Source organism: Nicotiana tabacum, chromosome 24 (assembly GCF_000715075.1).
Source record: "Nicotiana tabacum cultivar K326 chromosome 24, ASM71507v2, whole genome shotgun sequence".
In the NCBI taxonomy this organism is placed as follows: domain Eukaryota; kingdom Viridiplantae; phylum Streptophyta; class Magnoliopsida; order Solanales; family Solanaceae; genus Nicotiana; species Nicotiana tabacum.
Window position 1 is genome coordinate 87,493,815 of NC_134103.1, and position 19,845 is coordinate 87,513,659.

Here is a 19,845-nt window from a genome sequence, read left to right on the forward strand (position 1 = left end):
GACTTTGTTGGCAATATTCTTTAGGACCCAAAAATATTGCATTATGTGGTGGACATCATTTGCACAAGTTGTATCTCTTCTTTTACACCTAAGAGGCCAAGACTTTTTTGTCTATAAAAGGGAAGGCAATTAGTTCATTTTAAACACACCAACAAGACTTGAGTTTTCATTTCTTGTTTCTTCCTTTCCTCCTTTATTAAGAGTGTTTTGTATGAGAATTAAGTGTTGGGAAGCACTTGTGTGAACCCTTTCTTTGGAGTGATCTTGTGAGGTTATTCTCTTAGGATATTTGGGATTAATTAGAATATTTACTCTAAATTTGTACTCTCTTTTGTACTCTTATTGTTATAGTAAATTGCTGCTCTCCGCTTGTGGACGTAGGTCACTTTGACCAAACCATATTAAATTTGTGTCTTCTTTATCTAGTTTAATTATCGTTGTTATCAACTTCCATTGTCTTTGTTATTGCCATTATACCGTTGTTTGGCTATATTCCGCACTACCCAGGTTCCCGATCCTAACAAATTGGTATCAAAGCTGGATCTAACCGGGTTAGTTTCAATAGCCAAAATGACTCTAACAAAGACCTATGTTGAGAAATTTGACCGAAGTGCAAACTTCGGAATGTGGCAATTAAAGATGGAAGCTATCCTAATTCAGGATGGCTTAGAGTTGGAATTGCAAGGAAAGGAGAAGAAGCCGGATAAAATAACGGATGGGGAGTTTGCCGTCATAGACAAAATGGCAAAAGCAGGTATCATTTTAAATCTCTCAAATGAGGTTTTACGTGAAGTTTCTGTAGAAATCACAGCCAAAGGCACGTGGAAAAAATTAAAAATCTTATATATGAAGAGGACGGTGGAAAATAGACTTTACCTGAAGCAGAAGCTTTATACAATTCGTATGGGTGAAGATACCTCTATTCTCTCTCATCTTGACACATTTGATTCCATTCTTATGAATTTGAGTAATATAGATGCTGAAATTAAAGATGAGGATCAAGCCGTGTTACTGCTTTGTTCTCTACCCCTATCTTTTAAGCATATAAGAGATACTATGCTTTATACAAAGGATAATATCTCTTATAAGGATATTAAATCTATCTTAAAATCAAAAAAACAAATAGATAGTGATATTACTGGGGAAGCTAGTGGAACTCAAGCGGGAGTTGGCTTGTTTGTTAGGGGCAAATCTGACTCCAATTCCAGATACAATAATTTAGAGTGTCGCTATTGTCATAAGAAAGGTCACAATATCTCTGAATGCTATAAACTGAAAAATAAAGAAAATCATAAAGAAAGAAAAAATGAGCACAAAAATACTGACACCGCCGAAACTAGTATAGCAACTGATGAGATTAAGGGAACTATATTTTTAGCAACTGAAACTAGTTTCAGATTAGACATTGAAACCTCCCAAATATGAATATTGATATTATACAATGGTTACCGAGCTTATTATTGAATTGTTAATTGCATTATACTACAAGAAAAACATGATGAGACTGAAAATTATTTATTGTTTCTGAAAGGGCATTCTCATGTTATTTTTTGTTTGATATACTAGCATGTTTTCTGACTTGTCCCCATTAAAAATGGTTGTGGTTAAGTGTTATTACTCACCGAGCTAGCAACTCATTCCCCACTAATTTTGTTTTTTACAGCAACAGCAGTTGACGAGAGCGAGGATTTTGTTAATTAGAGCGCACATGTTGATAGTTCTTGGTGAGCCTCGCACTTGTTCGCGTGGGCGGAGATTTTATTTATTGTTATGGTCTTTTCTTTGAACTCTTAGAGTCGCTCCATAGTTATTCTTTTAGCGTCATGAGTATCCTTTCGTTATTATAGACTTATGATGGGTATTGCACTTTCTTATCGAAATTAGAGATAAACTTGTTTTGGTTAATTGATAAGTTGTCGGTTGTTGGTTTGATATTAAGATGGTTGGTTGTTGATTTTGCGACAGGAATTTTTTTTGGATAGCCCAAAAACAGGGGAAACTCTGTCCGTTTTTCTGTAAAATACCGATGAGGCTTACTTGGGGGTACTTGCTCCTAAGTGCCGGTCATGATCCTAAATTGGGCCGTGATAAAGTTGGTATCAGAGCTTAGGCTTTAAGTCCCGAGTCATGGAGCAATGTTTAGTAGAGTCTTGTTCATGGGTATGTAGGCACCCATACTTATGATATTGAGGCTGCTGAACATCTGGGAATGTTTTCCCTTCTTTCATTCTTTGATCGTGCGTTGAGATAACTTGAGATTGACTTTGGAATCTTTCTTTCGCAGATGTCTAGGACACGCACACCCTCATCTGCTAGACGTGGTGCTACCCGGGGTGGCGGTCAAGTTGGCGTTCATCAAACTAGAAGACAGGCTATCCCTCAACCTGAAGTTGGGAACATGGGTCAACCCCAAGCTGCTATGCCAGATCAAGTGCAAGGGCAGGGAGTTCAGGACGCTCCACCACCAGTGCCAACTGTTGTGCCTATTGTTTCCTTACCTGCAGACGCAATGGAAAGGTTATTGAATGTGTTAGAGGCATTGGTGCCTACTCAGGGTGGAAGTTCAGCTCCTCAAGCTACTTTACAGACACAAGCACCTGCACAGACTCAGACTTTCGGGAATAAGGAAGTATCCCTACAAGAGTTCTTGAAATTGAAATCACCAAAATTCAGAGGTTCTGATAATTCAGCAGATCCTCAAAGTTTCTTGGATGGGACACTTAAGGCATTACGTGCTCTAGGATGTTCTAGTGAGAGAGCCGTAGAGCTCGCATCATACAAACTAGAGGATATGGCCAACACATGGTATGAAACTGTATTGCTAGGAAGGTCAGCATGAGCAGCACCACTGACATGGGACGAATTCACTAAATTGTTCATGAATCATTTTCTTCCGGACAGCCTGATGCAAAAATATGCTAGAGACTTTGAGAGATTAGTTCAGACTCCAGATATGGATGTGTCAACATATAGCACCAAGTTTTGTAAGCTGGTTAGATATGCTCCTTACTTAGTGCCTACCGAAGAATCTCGAGTTCAAAGATTTGTTGATGGATTGGTTGGTCGTCTATACACTGCAGTAGCCCCACAGATGAAGACTTTATCCTACTCTGATGCAGTCGAACTTGCTAGAAAGATTGAAACCAAGGGACGTGAGGAGCGTGCAGCTAGTGATTTACGTAAGAAGGCCAAGACAAGAGGGTCTTTCAGTGGCGGTTTTAGTGAAAATCGAAGAGCAGGAAATCAAGGACAACAACAACAGGGTTCTCAGACAGGGACACACTTGTCTTCACAGTCCACATACAGACCACATTACAGACAGGGTAATAGGGGACCATAATCTTCTGGACATCATAATTTTGGGCAGATATATGCCACTACTCCAGTCTGCCAGACCTGTGGTAGATCACATTTGGGCCAATGTCATGTTCTAACTGGAGAGTGCTTTCGGTATGGCCAATTGAGACATCACTTAAGGGATTGCCCTCAGCCTCCGAGAAATTTCAACCAGGCTTCTATTCAGACAGCTGCACCTACTCAGACTACTCGTAATACTTCAAGTGATACAGGTACAAGAAATAGAGGTCGAGGTGCTAGAGATCGTGCTACTGTGAATCAAGGATAAGGGAATGCTGGTAGAGGTCAGGCGAGAGTTTTTGCATTTACTTGACAGGATGCTCAGGCCTCGAATGCTATGGTTACAGGTATTCTTTCTGTCTGTTCATTTGATGCACTTGCGTTGATTGATCCGGGATCTACTCACTCCTATGTGTCCTCGTACTTTGCTTTGAGGTTTAGTAGACAACCTGAGCTATTGAATGACCCTTTTCTAGTTGCTACTCCTGTTGGAGAGTCTCTATTAGCTGAATACGTGTATTGTGCTTGTCAGATTCGGGTTGAGGGTAGAGATACTCTAGCTGACCTTATTGTACTTGATATGATTGACTTTGACATGCTGATGGGAATGGATTGGTTATTTTTATGCTATACTATCGTCGATTGTCATGCAAAGATAGTCGAGGATGTAATGACCCGGTCGTTCGTTCTGAGAGTTATAGTCCCATTTCCCCCATCTATGCTTATTTATGTGTTGTTCAGCTGTGTTGAGTTGTATCGATTTGGTAGGTTTGGGTTCGGAGTAGTTTTGGAGTGAAATAAACACTTAGTCTCTTAGTTAGAAAGCTAAGTTAGAAAAGTCAACCAAAAGTTGACTTATGAGTAAACGAATTCGGATTTGGATTTTTATGATTCGATTAGATTCGTTGGGTGATTTTAGACTTAGGAGTGTGTCCGGAATGTAATTTGGAGGTCCGTGGTAGAATTAGGCTTGAATTGGCGAAAGTTGGAAGTTTAGAAGTTCTTAGGCTTGAATCCGAGGTTGATTTGGTGTTGTTTTGGGGGTTCCGAAGGTTCGACTAAGTTCGGGTAGTGATATATGACTTTTTGGAATTATTGGTTGAGCTCCCGAGGGCCTCGGGTGAGTTTCGGATGGTTTGGGTTGTGTTGCGCTCGTTTTTCTTATGTTTCGATGCCGTTTCTTCAAGCATAAATGATATCATATTGAACAAATGAGCTCTGATTTCCTTTTTGATTGAAAAATTAGATCCGTATCATAATCACAAACCTGTAGTAAAAAGAATCGTCGAATTTGGACATCGTATGAGGATTTTATGGTCATTTTACTAAGAATTAGGTTGCCAGATTTTTTTAGATTAATTACGAAATTGCCACTGACGGCGTATTTAAAAATCTGCACAAATATTCAAAAGCCTAAATTGACTAGGATTTCACAAGGAATCCAGTAAAGGCATAAAAAATGAGTTTCGGGATCGTTTGGCATGAGAAACGAGACAGAATAACTGGCAGAAAAATATATAAAACAAGGGTTTGTTCATTAGGTCATATTTTGAGTTGGGGAGCTCGGATTGAGGCGATTTTGGAGAAAATGTTCATCATAGGGATTGGGTACGTGTTCTCTACTCGATTTTGGTTATATTTCATGAATCCATCTTCGTTTTTGGGATTTGATTGATGATTTCAAAGTGAAATTGAAGGAGTTGGGGCTTGAGTTTTGGAGAGTTTTAGGTAGGGATTTGAGGGACCAAACAGAGTCCGATTTTAATAAATTTTATATGGTTAGACTCGGGAGAGGATGAGGGTTTTGATTCTGCCATTGTTGACTGGTTCTGAGACATGGGCCCGGGGGCCAGATTTTGGTCGGTTTTCGGATTTTTGGCATATTTTATAGTTTTTATTGTGGAATTCGATTCGTTAGCCTATGTTGATGGTATTAATCTGATTATGGTTAGATTTGAAGCTTTTGGAGACTGAGTCCAGAGACGAGGGCATCCCGAAGTAGGATTTTACGCTGTTAAGGTAAGTAACAGTTTTAACTCTGGCTTTGAGGGTATAAACCCGGAGATTCGATATCACGTGATTGTTTGGAGGTAATACCCACGCTAGGTGACGGGAGTGTGGGTTTGCACCGCGAGGGATTGAGACTTGGTCCGTCCCGTGAGGCCTCATAGCCATCATCTTTATTTATGTAGTTACTTATTGTTGAACTTGTCTGCCTTTATGTTAGATATCATGCTTAGGCTTTATTCATGCTCACATTATTTGTACTCACTCATAGAAATTATTGTACATGTTTACCTCAGTCTCTATTATTTTGCTGATATGCTGTGATACTTGATGTCGGTTGTGTCTCCTTATTGGTGGTGCATTGTGAGGCTAGAGAGGTACATGACTGAGTGAGGCCGAGGGCCTGGTTGTGAGGATATTAATGCCATAGCGCATGAGCTGTCTGCGTAGCACGTGAGCTGATAGTGCAGGTCCAGGTATTGATACCATAGCGCGTGAATTGTCCGCGTAGCACGTGAGCTGACCGTGCGGATCCAGGTATTGATATTATGGCACGTGAGCTGTCCGTGCTTAGTGCTTGGGTTTTGGGAGCCCCTCCGGAGTCTGTACACACCCCCAGTGAGTGCAAGTACCTATTGAGTGTTGAGTGTTGAATATGAGTGCCGAGAGCCGAGTGCTGAGTGATAGAGTGACATTGCTGTGAGGATTCATTGCTTTTATTGTTGCTGCATTTTACCCGTTAATTTCTTTGTAGGATTTATTGAATTGATGGAATTTACCTGTTTATTTCTGTTTATTTTAAATTGTGATAAAGAAATAATCGAATTGTTCTACTTAGCTCGTCACTACTACTCAGTTCCTTAGTTATTTCTGTTACTACTGAGTCGGTTGTACTCATACTACACCCTACACTTTATGTGCCGATCCAGGTGAGTTAGAAGGCGGCGGTAGTTGAGTTCAGGCCGGCTATCTTTGAAGACTGCAAGGTAGCTGTTAGCGTCCGCAGGACCTTGTTACTCCTCTTGTCATTTCTTTTTTTTGGACAGTTAGACAGTTTATCTATCTTAGTTCATAGTTTTAGACGCTCATGACTTAGTGACACCCCGATGTTTGGGGCTCATTTTCGTATTTTCTATATTATATTTAGAGTTGATTTAGTTTATGATAAATTCAAATATTAGTATTGTTTTATTAAATTCTTATAATAGATTTAGTAGTAATATTTTGAAAAATAGGCTTGCCTTGTAACACGATAGGCGCCATCACGACCATGGTTAGATTTTGGGTCGTGACATTGAGATACCAAACGAACCCAGTTTTATTCTAAAAGGGGGTCAGGTTCAAGAGAATTGCAAATTTGTATCTTTTATGAAGGCTCAACGACTGCTAGAACGGTTGCTAGGGTCTCATAGCTACTGTAAATGACACAAGAAAGGAAACAATTAGTATAGAAAATGTACCAGTAGTAAGAGAATTTTTTGATGTATTTCCTGAGGAATTACCAGGATTGCCTCCAGTACGAGAAATAGATTTTGGTATTGATTTGCCACCTGACACACAACCCATATCAATACCGCCATATCGGATTGCACCAGCAGAGTTGAAGGATCTAAAACAACAACTGCATGATTTGTTAGATAAGGGTTTTATCAGACCGAGTATATCTCCATGGGGTGCACCAGTACTGTTCGTAAAGAAGAAAGATGGATCCCTGAGAATATGCATTGACTACAGGGAGTTGAACAAGATAACAATACGCAATAAATATCCTTTGCCTCGTATAGATGACATGTTTGATCAGTTACAAGGAGCTGCCCACTTTTCAAAGATTGACCTCCGTTCTGGTTATCATCAACTTAGAATCAAAGATGAAGATATTTCTAAGACTGCTTTCAGAACTCGATACGGGTACTATGAGTTTCTTGTGATGCCTTTCGGACTGACTAATGCTCCAGCTGTATTCATGGATTTAATGAATAGGGTATTCAAGCCGTTTTTGGAAAGATTTATAATAGTATTTATTGATGATATCCTGGTATATTCTCGTAGCCAAGGAGAACACGAGAATCATCTTAGGATTGTGTTGCAGACATTGCGAGAACATCGACTTTATGCTAAGTTCTCAAAGTATGAATTTTGGCTAGACTCAGTAGCATTTCTGGGGCATGTTATATCCAAAGATGGAATTATGGTAGATCCTAAGAAGACAGAAGTTATGCAGAAATGGCCCAGACCTACTTCTCCTATAGAGATTCGTAGCTTTTTAGGTTTGGCAGGCTATTACATGCGTTTTGTGTAGGATTTCTCCAGAATAGCAGCACCGCTGACCAAGCTAACACAGAAAAATGCAAGTTTCAGTGGACGGAGGAATGTGAACAGAGCTTTCAAAAACTCAAAACATGTTTGACAACTGCACCAATATTAGCCTTACCATCAGGTTCTGGAGGATTTACAGTATTCTGTGACGCCTCGAGGGTGAGATTAGGATGTGTTCTCATGCAAAATGTCGCGCTATAGCTTATGCTTTGAGACAATTGAAAATGCACAAGCAAAAATATCCTACACATGATTTGGAGATGGCTGCAGTGGTATTTGCTCTAAAAATTTGGAGGCATTACCTATATGGACTTGTGAGATTTATACTGACCATAAAAGTCTGAAGTATATCTTTCAGCAGAGAGATCTGAATCTTCGGCAGCGTCGGTGGATGGAACTACTCAAAGACTATGAATGTTCTATTTTGTAACATCCTGGAAAATCTAATGTGGTGGCTGATGCATTGAGCAGAAAATCTATGGGGAGTTTAGTTATATAGCTCCTGCAAAGAGACTTTTGACCAAAGATATTCAGAGAGTAGAAGATATAGGTATCAGATTTAGTGTCGGAAATTCAGAGGCATTGTTGGCTTGTGCTCAAGTTAAGTCTTCATTAGTTGAGCGCATTAAGGCCACCCAATATGAGGATGAGCGATTATGCAAATACAGAGATGAGGCCTTAGCTGGTAAAAGCAAGGATATGATTGTTGAAAGTGATGGTGTGCTTCGAATGGGTGACATGCTATGTGTAGCAGACATAGATGGGTTGAGACATGCTATTCTTGAAGAAGCCCATAACTCTATATACACTATACATCCTGGATCCACAAAAATGTATCATGACCTAAAGCAATTCTATAGGTGGGAAGGTATGAAGAAAGATGTTGCTAACTTTGTTTCTAGTTGTTTGACTTGTCAGCAGGTCAAGGCTGAGCATCAGCGACCCGCAAGACTGTTACAACAAATTAAGATTCCAGAGTGGAAATGGGAAAGAATTACTATGGATTTTGTCACCGGGCTACCACGAACCCTTAGAGGTTATGACTCTGTATGGGTGATTGTAGATCGATTGACGAAATCAGCACATATTTTGCCAGTGAAGACTACATATAGTGGAGTAAGATATGCACAGATATTTATGAACGAAATTGTCCGACTTCACAGAGTTCCAATATCCATCATCTCTGATAGAGGATCACAATTTAGCTCACGCTTTTGGAAATCTTTTCAAGAAGCATTGGGTACACGAGTAGATCTTAGTACTGCATTTCATCCACAAACAGATGGGTAGTCTGAACGTACTATACAGATCTTGGAGGATATGTTGAGAGCTTGCATTCTTGAGTTTGGAGGTAGTTGGGACGCTTATCTACCTTTAGCTGAATTTGCTTACAACAATAGCTTCCAGTCCAGTATTCAAATAGCACCGTACGAAGCATTATATGGTAGAAAATGTCGTTCTCCAATCGGATGGTTTGAAGCTGGTGAGACTAACTTATTGGGACCTGACCTAGTACAAGAAGCTATGGACAAGGTCTAGTTGATCAGACAGAGATTGCTTGCAGCTCAAAGCAGACAAAATTCTTATGCTGATAAGAGAAGAAGAGATTTAGCGTTCACAATTGAGGACAAAGTGTTCCTACGAGTCTCCCCTATGAAAGATGTGATGCGGTTTGGGAAAAGAGGCAAGTTGAGCCCCAGGTTTATAGGACCGTATGAGATACTAGACCGAGTGAGAGTTGTGGCTTATCGTTTGGCACTTCCTTCTGAGTTGTCTTTTATTCATCCAGTGTTTCACGTCTCAATGCTAAGAAAATGTATATCAGACTCATCTCAAGTACTTGAAGTACCTACTATACTGATTAATGAGAAGTTGTCTTACGAGGAGGAGCCGATGGCTATTGTTGATAGGCAAGTAAGAAAATTACGGTCAAAGAAAATTGAGTTCGTAAAAGTCTTATGGCGAAATCATACCGTTGAAGAAGCTACTTGGGAAATAGTAGATGCTATGCGAGTCAAGTACCCCCATTTGTTTCACTCTACAGGTACGTACTTTAGTTAAATTCGGGGACCGAATTTCATAAGGTGGGGAGAATGTAATACCATATTTTTTTATAAGGGTGTATTGGTCATTAGCATAATAATAATAATAATAATAATAATAATAATAATAATAAGAAGAAGAAGAAGAAGAAACTAACTATAAAAAAACAAATCAAAAAAAAGAAAAAAAAGAGTAAAGCAAAAGGGCCGAAGCCCATTTGCCAAAAGAAAAGAAAGGGCAAAAGGGGGGTTAGCTGCTACACCGAAGCAGAAGCTTCAGAAACGCCGAAAAAAAAATTTCAAAAGGAGAAGAAGAAGAAGAAGAAAAAGCTGGAACCAAACCTTGAGAAATTTTAAATACGCACTGGTTCTTTCGGGTAATACTCGAATTTCTCATCCGGGTTCTTTTCTTCTGGTAATTCTTTTGTCTCAGTTTATATATTTAAAGGGTTTCACAAGGTATAAGAAATTTAATACCAATAAAAGTTATTCTGGGCAAATTAGGCAATTGAAAGTTGGTCAAAGGTAGGATAAATTCACTTGGAAAAAGAAGGGTATTTATGTATTTGTACTTAAACTAGTCTCATTATATATGATCTTTGTTAGGTGTAAATTAAGTTAGGGTACAAGGATTGAGTTTTGGTGTTTAACTGTATTGCAATAACAATATCGAATTGGGTTTGAATGTGGTAAGTCTAGTATTGAGCACAAAAGATAAGTACCAATTAAGAAGGAATATTATGGACAGTAATGTTATTTCAGTTTCAATTTATGCACACGGTTAAGGAAATTGAACAGTACGGGGAATAAACCATATAAATACCTTTTTATTTAAAAGATTTTGGACTAATTTAAATTACTCATAGAATGGGTAAATATAATTCGGCGAATTGATGATAAAATATAAAACTCGGAGGATTGGGTATTCTAAATTAGTGATGGATTTAGCCTAAATGAGGCAATTAACATGAGATCGGTATTATATAATTATAGATTGATTGGAGGAATTTGTATGAATTGCTCGAGGTGAAGCATTTGATATTTCAGCACGAGTACTGTGAGTAGTAATCTTACCGCAATTTGTGTTTTCATAACTTGCATGATTTTTAATATAAATATGTTACCGATTATTTTGAGTTGCATGTGGGACAAGTTTTTTACTCGATATGATACCGAAATAGTTATTTGAGATGATTACCGTTGTTTTAAATATTGCCGTTGTCACTAGATTTGTTTTACCGTTACTTGAATTTACTGTTATCGAAATAAAATTATATGATTTGATAAGAACCGAAATGCCCTATATTGTTTTAAAATATTTTTTACAAGTATATACGGATTACAGAGACAAGTATAATGGAAGTAGACATTGAAGGATCCCGTAGCTAACGGCGGGTTCGTTAGACCTGGTGCACCTTGTAATTACCGATTACCATTATAGCCCTCGCTAGTGGGAAGGTAGAACTAGCATACCGTTACCGATTTTCCTCGAATAAGGACTATTGTTATATTTGACTTCTTGCGAAGAAGTCCACAGTTATACCGATTACATAATCCGTTCATTGAAACCTCCCAAATATGAATATTGATATTATACAGTGGTTACCGAGCTTATTATTGAATTGTTAATTGCATTATACTACAAGAAAAATATGACGAGACTGAAAATAATTTATTGTTTTTGAAAGGGCATTCTCATGTTATTTTCTGTTTGATATACTAGCATGTTTTCTGACTTGTCCCCATTAAAAACAGTTGTGGTTAAGTGTTAATACTCACTGAGCTAGCGACTCATTCCCCGCTAATTCTTTTTTATAGAGACAGCAATTGACGAGAGCGAGGATTTTGTTAATTAGAGCACACATGTTGATAGTTCTTAGTGAGCCTCGCACTTGTTCGCGTGAGTGGAGATTTTATTTATTGTTATGGTCTTTTCTTTGAACTCTTAGAGTCGCTCTATAGTCATTCTTTTAGCGCCATGAGTATCCTTTCGTTATTATAGACTTATGATGAGTATTGCACTATCTTATCGAAATTGGAGATAAATTAGTATTTCTGATTGTTAGTGGGTTGATTAGTAATGGTGGAGATTTGTTTTGGTTAATTGATAAGTTGTCGGTTATTGGTTTGATATTAGGATGGTTGGTTGTTGATTTTGAGAAAGGAAAATTTTTTGGATAGCCCAAAAACAGGAAAAACTCTGTCCGTTTTTCTGTAAAATACCAATGAGGCTTACTTGGGGCACTTGCTCCTAAGTGTCGGTCAATAATCCTAAATTGGGTCGTGACATTGATTTCACTCAAAAGCCACCCAAGTTTCATCCTTACTTCTTTTACTGCTCATTTTACAATTAAAGTACTTTAAGAGGTAAAAGGATCAAAACAATGATAATTAAGAACAAAGGGGTATAGGCTTGTAATGTAGTTGCCAAATAAAAGTTTATAGGCTCAAAAGGGTTGACTAGGGATAATATTTTATTGTGATAAGAATTAAGTTCAAACAAATCAAAGAAAACCTAATGTCATTTTTCAAACCGAGCAAAACCTACAATTTCTCTTTAATTCACATGCCGGGTAAGTTCTAGACTCTAATGCAATGACAGTGACTATATAATTTCTCACCACACATGGCACATGACTCACTAAGGACGGCTCCATTCCTATTCTCAAACAACTGCAAGTATTCACATAGCCACAAAATATTAAGCATCAAACACAAAGTGACACAAGCCAAGAAAATGAAATATAGGTATCAATAAACATGTTATTACTCAACAAGGCATAATAAATATTTTCAAACCATAGGAAAGGTACTACATATGGTAGAGCCTAAATATGCTACTATAAAATTAGTCAAAGGCGCCTAGCATTTCTTATCTTTTTTTCTTTTCTTTTATTCCCTAAATTCTATTATAATCTAAAGAGAAAATAAAAACTACTGCCCGGTTCAACTACATCCCGTGGAAAAGAACCGATGCACAAAGAAAAACCACGAGGGATTATTACTATCTACAATAATAAAAAATATATATATATATATATATATATATATATATATATATATATATATATATATATATATATATATATATACATACATACATACATACATACATACATACATACATATTCGAGAAAAGTACATTTTTATAATTCTTTTTAATTATTATTAATTTTTTTTAAAATATTAAATAAGGGTAAATATGAAAATAACATAAACATTAAACACACAAACTAATTAGTTTATCTAATATTTACAAATGACGGGGAATACCTTCCACCCCACACTTAGATCATGTGTTATCCTTAATGCATATATAAATTCATAAACAAAATAAAACATGTAAGGTGGTTGGAAAAACTCCCTAATCAGACATCGTCTTCGCCCTTATCATCGAAGGCTCCATCTTCACATGTCCAGTCCTCATCCTCTTCTCCCTCGGCATCATCATCATCATCCTCGTCGGACTGCTCTGGCTTGCCTCAGAACATATTGGTGTGTTGACATCCTCATCATCTAGGAGTCGCTGCCCATCGCCAAGCCTAACTAGCTGTTGCACATGAGGCTTTAGCAGATAACGCTCCTCCAAAGTGGCCCTCTCCTCAGTAGTGGCCGGTCTTCCCCTAATCCTGAGCTGTAAGTCCATCATCCCATATAGATGTGCCATAAAGCTGTCATCTCGAGCATTGTGCTCGGCACCTATCATTGTGGCTATGTCATTCTCCTTTTTCACCCGTATTCTTGTGATGTCCAATAGTCTAAGGGGTGGTGGAATGACTTTATCAAAATCTCGCTCCTCCTCCACCTCCTCTTTGCGTAGGTACTGAGTCAACATGTTGGCAAAGGACAATCTGTCAATGCACTTTCTTTTTCTCACCTCGGACATCTGGTAGCGTATTAAGTGGCCCACATTCACTTTCTGGCTAGTCATGAGGAAGTACAACACGCATATCCTTTCACGACTTATAAGAGTCTCATGATTGCATGGTAATAGTCGTGTGTTGATCAATTTCAGCCATACCTGAGCTTCCGGCTTCATTTTTTTTTCTTAGGAAATTTTCTTATGGCATTGGGTCTTCTTGTCACGAACCCAAGCAGCCATAGAATTGACACCACAGAGAGTGTGTCTCAATGCCGGATATGTAGGACGAGTGATGAAGTTCTCCAAGGGTTGTTGTGGAACATCCGGAGCTCCCAAAAACTTACATATAGCTGTTGCCGAAAAATCGATCAACCTACCTCTAATAGGCACCAGCTTCTCAAGATCATTAGGATCAAAACCGGCATAAAATTCCCGAACAAGGTTGACATTTATATCCCCGGTGTTTCTGAACACATAGCTTAAGCCAAGGTCGTGAATACCTTTCCAAATTGAGTGTTACTTAGCTTGTAGGTGCCGCTCATGAATAGATGACTCGGGATGTATTTGTCTCGGCCGACAAAGCTTGTACCAAGCCTTGGAAAATTGAGGTATGCTCTTCAGTCCAAATTCTTGTTGTCCCTCAGGTTGTGAGCGTGTGGCTGCTATAGCTGCAACTGCTTGCAACCCTTCAATTTGGCTTGAAGTGGCCTCCCCACCTTTTCTCTTTTTCTGTGGAGGTCTGGAAGAAGCCTTGGCCTTCGTCGGAACAATAGCCTTGCCCTTGCCTTTACCATCATCTTTTTTAGGAGGCATAGTCGTACCTACATAAGTGATTGTTCCTCAGTGATAAAACATATGAATCAATTCAAAACATGGTCTTATGGCCCCACACTTAAGAGTTCACTACATGATGTTCAACCATTTTGAGGCTACTCAGACTTCACCTATTTATTTTAGCATGAGAATAAAACAATCGCAAAATGATGTTTACCACAATTGCTATGCATATTGCTACTGTTTAGCCCGCCTAAACTTGCAATTTGGAGTATTGAAATGCAACAAAATATTAGTCATTACAATCCCGAAGAGTAGAACTCCATTTGGGCCAAGAATGCCTTTGAGGCATTTTGACAAACACTTAGCGTGCACTAGTGTTGTCAAATTAATTGTAGATATGAGGGATTGCCCACCCTCCCTAAATCAGCTTGGGGATTTCATATTATCACCCTTTTACACAACAACAATACCAATCATATGGGGTTTATGGGATTAGGGCGAGCAAGCATAGTGTTACTTTGAAGATATACACAAAAATGGTGGAATTGCATTTCTTTAACTAAATTCGAATTTTGGATAGAGTAGAGAGTTAGAAACATACCTTAGATGCTTAGGAGGATTGAAGTGTTCTTCAAATAAGGTCCCAAGTGATTGAAAGAGATAATGAGCAAGGTCTTCAATGAAATTTGTGTGTGAGGGGAAGGGAAAAGGGACGAGCAGTGTATTCTGTAGAGTGAGGTATGTGTGTTTGTATAGTGTTTTAACAGAAAGAGGTTAGAAAGCAAAGTGATGTTTTAATATAAACAAGTTAGAAAACTAAGTTTAAAAAATATTAAAGCACGTTACCTGGCGAGGCAAAATACTTAGCGATCTTAGAAGCAGGCGACGCGAGCTTCTTATCGCGCGGAAACGCTGGCGACGCGAGGGCTGCTGTGAGGTAGACCTCGCTACAACCCATGCTATGCGAGGTCCATAGCGAGCTGATTTTCTGGCTGGGTGAGGTCTGATGCGAGGTATTGAAAATCAAAGAAAACTTACCTCGCGATAACTCGTACGACGCAAAGCAAACTCGAACTGGACATCGTGATAACCCGCGCGACACGAAGCTAATGCGAGCTGTACCTTTCGATTACCCGTGTGACGCGAGGCTAACGCCATATCTTGCTGGGCAAGCTCCCAAGCGGGCACTGGACAATAGGATGTGAGGTTCATGGCGATCTTTGAAGCTGAGTTTTACAGCAAAAATGAGGAATGGCCAATGAAACCAATAGCGAGTAAGAAACATGGCTGGCGAGGATTTCAGCGAGCAAAGGACCATGCGAGGCTATCTCTAACGCATACTGAGAACCCGGCGACACGAGAAACTTACCTGGCGACGTGAGCTCCTTAGCGAGCTGCGAAGAAGGAGACGCGAGGCTTAACAACAGGATTTGCTCGCTATTTTCCTTGCGACGCGAGGCTGCCGCGAGATTGGTCTCGCTATAACCCTCGTTGGGCGAGCTCTATAATGCGCTGAAAACTGGGCGATGTGAGTTGGAAATCACGCTGAACAGCAGGCGATACAAGCTGTGCCGCAAGGTGAAATGTTACCGATGCGAGGTTTGCTTCCAGGTGCGTTGTGCATTAAACTGGGTGTCGCGAGGTACGCAACGTTGTTTGGAGCGTACGCATGTAATTTTTATTTCATTTCATGAACAACTCCAAGCGCCATAACTTTCCATCGTCCTCCATTACCTGTTCAGACACCAAGATTTAATTAAAAACTTGTTAGTGCATAAAACAAACGAAAATTTATAGTTAAGCTAAAATAAACTACGAATTGGGTTGCCTCTCAACGAGCGCCTGATTTAACGTCGCGGTACGACGCATGCGATCAAACTTAAGGTTCACTCAACAATTGAGGCTCCTGCAAATGAATCACCGATACAATATTTTCCTCATTCATGCCAAGGTAATGTTTCAACCTTTGTCCATTAACTCTAAACCTGTTCGTTCTATCCTCGGATTCAATTTCTACAGCTCCACTTAAGAGTACTTGCACCACTCTAAATGGTCACGACCATCTAGATTTTAGCTTACCCGAAAATAGTTTCAATCTTGAATTATACAACAACACGACATCTTCGGGTTTGAAAATCCTCTCTTGAATATGCTTGTCATGCATGATCTTTATCCTTTCCTTGTACAGCCTGGTGCTTTCAAAAGCATGGTAACAGAACTCATCGAGTTCATGAAGTTCTGTGACTCTACTCATACCAGCGGCCTCCATGTCAAGATTTAATTGTCTTAATTCCCCAAAAGCTCTTTGCTCTAGCTCCACCGGTAAGTGACACACCTTTTCGAACACCAATTTGTACAGTGACATACCAATCAGAGTTTTAAATGCAGTGCGGTAGGCCCATAGTACATCATCCAATTTTTTTGCCCAATCAGTCCGAGTAGCATTTACAGTTTTGGTCAAAACATTCTTGATTTCTCTGTTTGACACCTCAACTTGACCACTTGTTTGTGGGTGATACGGAGTGGCAACCTTATGGCGTACGCTATATTTTTCCAGCAACTTTGCGAAGGCTCGGTTGCAGAAGTGATTTCCTACATCACTAATGATCGCTCTTGGAGTTCCAAATCGGGTGAAGATATTTTTTCTTAGAAAGCCAATAACTCCCTTTGCATCATTTTGTCACGACCCGAAATTTCCACCTTCGAGACTGTGATGGCGCCTAACATTTCACTTGCTAGGCAAGCCAACGTTAGAATAATACTAACCATTTTAAAATAATTTTTAATTAATTAATAACAAAGAAACAAATACGGAAGTAAGTTTGAAATATAGTGAATAATCCATAATAATAACGATGTCTAAATTCCATCCCAGAATTTGGTGTCACAAGTGCACGCGCTTCTAGAATAATACAAATAAAGGTCTGAATAAAATAAAGCTGTCTGAAAACAAACACACAACTAAAGTAAAGTAGACGGGGACTTCAGAACTGCGTACGCTGTCCTCTGAATAGCTGAAACCTGAGAAAGTCTATGGTACGTCACTGGGACCAACTCCGAAATCTGCACAAGAAGTGCAGAGTGTAGTATTAGTACAACCGACCCCATGTACTGGTAAGTGCCGAGCCTAACCTCGACGAAGTAGTGGCGAGGATAAGGCAGGTCACTTACATTAACCTGTACGCAATAATAGTAATAACAACAATAATATAAATAAATCAGGTAACTCATTTTAACAGTTGAAGCCAATTCAGCAGTCATAACCAATTATTATTTCTATCAATTTCCGTTGTAGCGTGCAACACGCTTCCACAATATATTCATATTCAGTTCTCCAATATATTCATTTTAGTCAAGTCTATATAGACTTTTGAAAAAGTCTGTTGCAACGTGCAACCCGATTTCCCAATATGGACTTTTAAACAAGTCTGTTGTGGCGTGCAACCCGATCTCCCAATATGGACTTTTAATAAGTTTGTTGCGTTGTGCAACCCGATCCCCCAATATATTCATTTACCAATTCTTATTAAAAAAATTACCCCAATAAATACAACAATTAATATGAAATTATAAGACAATAAGCATACAATAATTATGATTTATTTATGAAACAGACAATGACAAGTAGCAATTTATTTTGGAAATCAGGGAGAAAATAGGCAGTTTAATATTTAATATGCTAAATGTCAAGTAATAATTAAGACACATAAATCAAATAAGCATGTAACAATTATTGCAGGAATTCAACAATTAATATTTGACAAAGAATAGGAGAAACAATTATTATAATAATTAATCCGTGTCTTAGAATAATTTATGATTTTCAAATAATTATGCAAACAATTAATTTGACGATGTATAGACACTCGTCACCTCGCCTATACGTCGTTCGCATGCATTTCACATAACAAATAATTTAAGGGTTCTATTCCCTCAATTCAAGGTTAACCACGACACTTACCTCCCTTTGCAATTTTAATCAATTACTCGACCACAACTTTTCCTTTTGAATTTGTCCCCAAAAGCGTTAAATCTATTCATAAACAATTTGAGATACTCAATACGAATCATAGGAATTAATTCCATATGAATTTACTAATTTTTCGGATAAAATCCGAAATTCACTTTAAAAATTGACAGTGGGGCCCACGTCTCAAATCTTGGAAAAAATTACGAAATCCAAACACCCATTTCGAGACGAGTCCAACCATATAAAAATTATCAAATTCCGATGTCAAATGAACCTTCAAATCTTAAATTTTTGTTTTTGGAAGATTTTATAAAAATCTGATTTTTCTCCCAAAATTTTACAGATTCATGATATAAATGAGAATGGAATCATGAAATATAATCAATATAGGATAAGGAATATTTATCCCAATATTTTCCCGTAAAAATCGCCCAAGAATCGCCTTACCCGAGCTCAAAAATGAAAAATGGTTGAACATGGGACGAAAGCCTATTTCTAGAACTTAAGTTCTGTTCGTCCAGATTTTTACTCATCGCGATCGCGGAAATTCGTTCGTGATTGCGTAGAACAACTTTTGCCCAGGTTCGTTTAACTCTACGCGATTGCGTAAATGGCCATGCGATCGCAGAGAACATTTTCTCAACATTACGCGATCGCGTACAGGCTTATGCGATCGCGTAGCACAAATTCAGTGCTTCAGCTTCTGCCTCATTCCTTCTACGCGATCACAACTTGGTCCCCGCGTTCGCAGTGCACTGGAAGCTAACCTTCCGCGTTCGCGTGTCTATCTTCGCGAACGTGAAGGGTAAAACTCACGGCTCACAATTTCCTCTTCGCGATCGCGAAGCACAATACACCAGATGACAGTAGAAGCTCAAAAACCAGATTTTCTAAGTTCAAAATCATCCCGTAGCCTACCCGAAACTCACCCGAGCCCTCGGGACTTCAAACCAAACATACACACAAGTCCTAAAACATAATACGAACTTGTTCGCGCGATCAAATCGCCAAAATAACATCTAGAACTACGAATTAAATACCAAATCGAATGAAATTTTTAAGAAAACTTTAAAACTTATATTTTCACAACCGGACGTCTGAATCATGTCAAATCAACTCCGTTTCTCAACAAATTTGGCAGACAAGTCATAAATATTATAGTGGACCCATACTGGGCTCCAAAACCAAAATACAGACCCGGTGTCAATAAATCCAACATCAGTAAATTCTTAAAAATCATTAAGCTTTCAAACTTTTAATTTTTCATCAAAAGTTCATATCTCGGGCTAAGACCTCGGAATTTGATTCCGGGCATACGCCCAAGTTCCAAATCACAATACAGACCTACCGAAACTGTCAAAATACTGATCCGAGTCCGTTTGCTCAAAATGTTGACCAAAGTCAACTCAGTTGAGTTTTAAAGCTCTATTTCACATTTTAATCCATTTTTCACACAAAAACTTTCCGAAAAATTATACGGACTGCGCATGCAAGTCGAGGAATGATAAATAGTG

The 19,845-nt window shown here is 38.7% G+C and overlaps 1 protein-coding gene across 1 annotated transcript; it reads left to right on the forward strand.

Moving 5' to 3' along the window:
• The first annotated feature begins 3,694 nt into the window (after window positions 1-3,694).
• Window positions 3,695-8,612, forward strand: LOC142178287 (uncharacterized). The gene is made up of 6 exons (XM_075247617.1): window positions 3,695-3,928; window positions 6,767-7,050; window positions 7,345-7,619; window positions 7,664-7,839; window positions 8,152-8,548; window positions 8,602-8,612. Exons 1-6 carry the CDS (start codon window positions 3,695-3,697, stop codon window positions 8,610-8,612), a joined length of 1,377 nt encoding a protein of 458 aa, XP_075103718.1.
• Window positions 8,613-19,845: the final 11,233 nt, after the last annotated feature.